This window comes from Scyliorhinus canicula, chromosome 9, assembly GCF_902713615.1.
Source record: "Scyliorhinus canicula chromosome 9, sScyCan1.1, whole genome shotgun sequence".
Lineage (NCBI taxonomy): Eukaryota > Metazoa > Chordata > Chondrichthyes > Carcharhiniformes > Scyliorhinidae > Scyliorhinus > Scyliorhinus canicula.
Window position 1 is genome coordinate 20,704,808 of NC_052154.1, and position 6,000 is coordinate 20,710,807.

General features: G+C 46.4%; 1 protein-coding gene across 2 annotated transcripts in view; it reads right to left on the reverse strand.

Annotated features, from left to right (window-relative positions):
* The window catches only part of LOC119971138 (cysteine-rich secretory protein LCCL domain-containing 2-like), a 58,418-nt gene extending 53,117 nt beyond the window's left edge, over nt 1–5,301 (reverse strand). The window contains exons 1-3 of one of the 2 annotated variants that reach the window (XM_038806311.1): nt 4,715–5,301; nt 3,772–4,059; nt 2,504–2,622 (exon numbers count right to left, since the gene is read on the reverse strand). In XM_038806311.1, the coding sequence (XP_038662239.1) occupies nt 2,504–2,622; nt 3,772–3,996 (344 nt within the window). In that variant the 5' untranslated portion in view covers nt 3,997–4,059; nt 4,715–5,301. Of the gene's footprint in view, nt 1–2,503; nt 2,623–3,771; nt 4,060–4,406; nt 4,538–4,714 lie in introns of those variants that run through there. The other variant, XM_038806312.1, reaches the window with a different exon arrangement.
* Nucleotides 5,302–6,000: the final 699 nt, after the last annotated feature.

A 6,000-nucleotide genomic window follows, 5' to 3' on the forward strand; every position in this document is an offset into this window, starting at 1 on the left:
GCCCTAAGAGGGAACTGGCAACCATGGACTTCCACTGGATTGGTCCATCATTATGCTTGGCAACATACTACAGTTCTTTTCCATTGCGTTCTGCAGTATGGCTGAGCAAGAAACTTGTCTGTTCTTACCACCTGCCATCAGGTATATTGGAAGGATTTTCTGGCTGATAATCATCCTGTTTGGCCATGTATCTTCAGTGGTCATTAGGTTCTGAAATGGGGCCTGAAACCAGAGTTTCTCGCACAAGAGCCAGAAGGCTACCACTGTATAACCACACCTGCATCCAAAAATACAGGTGATATAATTACTTGGTCTTCGTAATTGTTTCTTTTTGAAGACTGAACAAACGTCAGCTTGGAAGAGATGTAATATTGTGCCTGCTATCTGACCTTTATACGCCTGCTGAGGTTTTCTACTCCTTCAGGTACCATGCTCTCAGAGGGCATTGGCAACTGGTCCATGTTTAGGCTTAAAAAAGTACTGCATTGGTTCGCGGTTTCCTTCTGCAGCCAGGCTGACGAGGAAACTCTCCTGCTCTTACCAACTGATACGAGGGGTATTGGAAGGATTAACAGGCTGATAACTAACCTGTGGCCATGTTATGAACATACCTTCCAAAGCCATCAAGTGAGACTTGAATCAGGAGCTTCTCACCCACAGGTAAGGACACTGCCACCGCATCACATGGCTTCCCTTTTGAGAAGCTACAGCAGGTACATTGTCAATAGAGCCATCTCACATCTCCACCCGCCCCTTTCGGGTGGCACGGTAGAACAGTGGTTAGCACTGTTGCTTCACAGCGATGGGTCCCAGGTTCGATTCCCGGCTTGGGTCACTGTCTGTGCGGAGTTTGCACGTTCGGCCCATGTCTGCGTAGATTTTCTCCAGGCGCTCCAGTTTACTCCCAGAAGTCCCGAAAGATGTGCTTGTTAGGTGAATTATACGTTCTGAATTTTCCCTCAGTGTACCTGAACAGGCGCCGGAGTGTGGCGACGAGGGGATTTTCACAGTAACTTCATTGCAGTGTTAACATAAGCCTACTTGTGACACTAATAAAGACTACTATATTGAAAAGAAATATCCAATGTTAAATTTTACCTCAATAAAATACAACAGTGCTTGGGGCTGAAGGAAAATATGGGATCAATGCCAATGCTATGCTGCCATTTTCTAGGAGTTTGGGTATAATGAGCATTCTTAGATTGCAACTATTGAAATTCAGCGCACAGAATCAAATCTCTGGGCAAAAACATCAAATCCAATCCCAACGTTTTTGGAAGAGATTCAAGTTTTCAAATTAAAAACTTGAACTACAGCACAAAAGAGACAATGTGAGATGTAATTTTACTGTGAAAGGCGATGATTTCAACATTTTAACCCTTTATTTGAGCTTTAAAATTTGTAATTGCTGGGAAAGCATGGCAGGCAATTTTTCACTTGAAAATTATTCAGAAAACATTTTGAATAAATTGCGAGGCAAAGCCACCAGCTGGTCAGATGATGTAGTTGCAGGGTAATTAATTTGCATATCATGGTAAAATGTTCACCCAAAATTGTGACAATGCGTAATATTTTGTAGAAAATATGGGTAGTATAAGAACTTTGAAAAGTCTTAGAGTTAAACGGCAAAGAATTATGGCAATTTGAGATGCAGGGTGGTGGAGTTGGATGGAGCATCAGCAGTACTGGATGAGGAACTGGGGGAGATTTAACACTAAGGCGAGACAGTGCCACCACTGGTGGACGGGGTTAATTACAGAATTACAAGATTACTTTGGTCATTTTCATTATGAATGCAGATGCAAAAATGCATTGTGGAAAAAGTTGACAACATTGTTTGATGGCACGAAGGGTATAATGTCAGAGCAACATGGATGGATGGATGGATCACTTAAAGGGGACCAGAGGTGAAATTCTCAGCCTTTAGTTCCCCCAAATTTAACCTGAGTTTTCATCTGTGTTATTTTGCTTCCCCCAGGCGATTATGGGTGAGGTGGAGAGTGCAGTGTTAATTTTTCTTTTCTTATTCATGGGATGTAGGCGTCGCTGGCTGTGCCAGCATTTATTACCCATCCCTGAGGGCATTTAAGAGTAAACCATATTGCTGGGGGTCTGGAGTCACATGTAGGCCAGACTAGGTAAGGACAGCAGATTTCCTTCCCCAAAGGACACTAGTGAATCAGATGGGTTTTTATGACAATCAACAATAGTTTCATGGTCGCCATTAGACTTTTCATTCCAGATTTTTTATTGAATTAAAATTCCACCAACTATTCTGGTGGGATTCGAGCACTACCCTGGGTCCCTGGATTACTCGTCCAGTGACAATACCACTATGCCACCTCCTCCCCTGATTGATGCACAAGGTACACCATAGTGTTAGACATGCAGAGTAGTGCATCCAAATGATCGGATCCTCTATGATAAGATCCTGTACTTGTTTCAAATCGATCCATGCAAACCGTGTTGTAGCTGTGACAATGTGCCTGTGCAAGATTCTTACCTTCCCCAGTGCACTGCCAAGTTCTGACCTATTGACTTGAGCAGATGGGAAGGTCCATGATCCCAAACGCATTGCTGGGCCCAGCTTTCGGCCGACCGTTCCAATTCATTATCCCACTCCTACAAAACACACCATACATTCAATAATGGCATGCAAATAACAATTCATTCTGAGGCAGGAGCAGCAACTAGAATTAAAACATTTCTTATAATAGCCCCATCATTAAGTATTATTATAGACCCCTCCATTTACTGTTCATTCATTCCCACATACCATTTCAGTTTAGTGCAGTAATAATGGCTGAGATACATCTGAATTAAAAGATGAAAACACAGAGTGATGAAGGTACTCATTTAGATTCATCTTTATATTCATTTAGTTCTGTATCTAAATTACCTTAAACTCCAGTTACAAGAATTTGAGGAATACGTTTAGCTGGTCGGGGAAAGGTTAAATACGAGAGGTTGGCTGTAATAGCCGAATATTTAATATTAAAATGTCTAGTTTTCTCGATTGACAGTACTGAATATAATGAATTACATAAATACTCTTCCCTGCACTTTTATTCATTGCCTGCTCCAACTTCTTCATGTGAATTATAATCTGGCTTTAACGGCGCCCACAGTCTACTAGAAAGAGTCACATTGGGAAAATAAGCCTTGAAAAACCACGAGCCAACACTGAAAAGGTGTTATAAAGGGGGATTTAATGGATTTGTCTTGCAGAAGCCAATAAATAATGGTTTCTTCACACTTTCCCTACGTTCATCCTACTGGGTTTGCATCACCACCATTCTGGACAAACCAAACACAAGTAAGTAATGCTTCCATCCATATATTTGGAGAGGAGGAAGTCATGCACCCCCCCCCCCCCCCCTTCCCCCCCCAATGCAGGGAGCTTCAAGGATAGGGAAAGTGGGGCAGTGCAGCTGAGGCCTGATCCAGCAATGGATGGACTATCCCACAGGACAGTGCATTGGGCATCCCAGGCAGGAATGCATGGGGCACCCCCTTGCTTTTTCTGGAATGATCGAAATAGCAATTGCAATGCAGCAATCGCACAATATACAATGACATCTATCTGCTCAAGGTTATTGTCTCATTCACACAAACACACAGAGCACTCCGCACCTGATTTGTTTTTAAATGGCGCCCCCCAAAAAAAGGGCAAAATAATCTAAAACAAGAGCAAAACTTCCCATTTGCTCACAGCAGAGAGATGTATTGTTTCCTGCTCTCTATGTCTGGGACACTGTGGCGCCTACTCACCATGTATTCCATGTTGGAGGATGACGGGTAGACCTCTCCCCTCAGGTGGTTGTGAAGTTGCAAAATCTCGTCTTTGTCGATCTGGGGGATGGCCCTCTTGGTCCTGAAGAGGTAACGATTCAGCAGTGAGTCGAAACGCGAGTCATTGAGCAAGGTCCTGCCGCTGGATTCTTGTAGCAAGGCCAATCCCAAGGCGAGCAGGAACCAGGAGAGGGAAGGACCCATGTCTGAGAAATGGTCAGCCAAACAAAATCAAACCACCGCACCCAAACAGCCAAAGGCAGCGACCTGGAAGGAAGATAAAAAGAGGTCAGAATCACCTGTTGATAAAATAACTGGACCTTGTCTTTACATTGGGTACCAGCTGTGGTAGAAAGAACCCCATTGGGAAGGAGTGATGTTGAAATGGAGTGAAATCAGCCTGGCCTTACTAGCTGTAAGGTTCAAGGGGCATATTCAGATGGAGCAAATAAGCCAAGGGGTTTAGCACAGGACAACACAGACTGGGCAGCTTCGCCTTATTGGATGCTTCGACCTGACGATGAAGGGTGGACGCTGCAAGCCGGAGAGGAAGAGGGCAATGCTGTCAATCCCAATAAAACACAGGCAATTCCGGGCACTGGAATAAAGCTCACTTTATTCATCTGTCTGTTCTCATGTCCCTCCGAATGCTTCCCATCGGTTGTGTTCCGCCGGCTCCCTTTTTGGATGTGGAAGGTGGGGGTGGCGGGGTGGAAGGTTGGGGAGAGGGTTGACTATTGAGCCCAAGGCTGTCAGAAACATCTGCCTCCCAGAAAGTTTCAGCAAAGACCAATGATGCCAGAGTAAGCCGGTGTCCCAGGAGTTGGCTGAAACTTTGGGGAGGGTGAGAGGGGGGGGGGGGGGGGGTAAATAAAGAGCAAGTTGCGAGCAATAGATTTCACAATCACCCCCCTTCACTCACTTTGCACCCCGAGTGTGGGATGGATGAGGGAGGTTGCCCCTGGATGCTGCTCCCTCGCCTTCACTCAGGAATCTCCGCAGCTCAGACGAGGCGATTTCAAAGGGGCCGCCGCTCGGTGCAAGTCGATTTCCCGGCGCGGCTGCAGCTCTGTCTCCGGGATCCGACAGCGGCTCACTGCGTCTCTGCACGAATCGATTGGTGAATTTCTATATATATATCTGAGAGGGGAGCGGGAGGGGGGTAAAAGGCAGGCTGGTCACATCCTGTGAAATGATGTTGTTGGCTGCGAACTGGACCGTGACGCTGCAGACAGAGAGAGAGAGAGAGAGAAATGACAAGTTAGTGCATCCTGATGCAGAGAGAGTCTCCTAACACACACCACAGCATCTTCAACTTGACCTGAGACTTATGTGTGTGTGCGTGTGTTCACTGCACTCACTCACTCACTCAACTTTTACTGATGCTGCTTTTTGCACAACTTTTTTGCACACGTTTGCACAACTTTGCCACTCTCTAGGTCAGGCAATGGGACAGTTCTAAGTCTCTCTCTCTCTCTCTTTCTCTCTCTCCACTTCAATCTATCTCTCTGAGCTTCCACAACCATACGGACTCCAAAATATGGCTCTTGCAGTCTTTCTCTGCCCCCCCCCCCCCCCCCCCCCCACAAACACACACACACATGCTGTCAGATAGGCTGGGATTGTCCAGCATTTTCTGTTTATTTTTTGTGTGTTTCAATCCCACTGAGCTGGTGTGTGTGAAAGAGGGGTTTGCTGAAATAAGCAATCCCCCCCCCCCCGCCCCCCACAAACCCTCTCCCAAGGAATTCCTTCTCCTGACATCCAGCACTGCCCCAACATCCACTCTTCCGCGACCCAAAGATAATCCGGAGGGGGTTTCAACTCTTTGGGGGGGGGGGGGGGGGGAGACAGGGGATAACGAGCAACAGGACAGGGAGGGCTCAGCGGGAGGTCCAGGAGCACACTGGGGGGAGGGGGGTGAAACAGGGGTTTAGGAATCATGTTGTCCTGGAAACGTTAACCCATGTTTCTCTCACTCCGCACAGACCCACTGAAGCTCTCCTGCATTTACTGTGTTGGACTGTGACTGACTGGAGTGTGCATCAATAATCAATACATGTCTTTACTCGCCCTTAAGTTTAAGGCAATAGTTTAAGGGAATTGTTTTAAGCGCCCGCTTCCCCAAATACAGGGATGCACATCACATACATCAACGTGAAGGGCACTTGGTGGGGGGGGGGGGGGGGGGGGGCGGGGGGAGGAGGT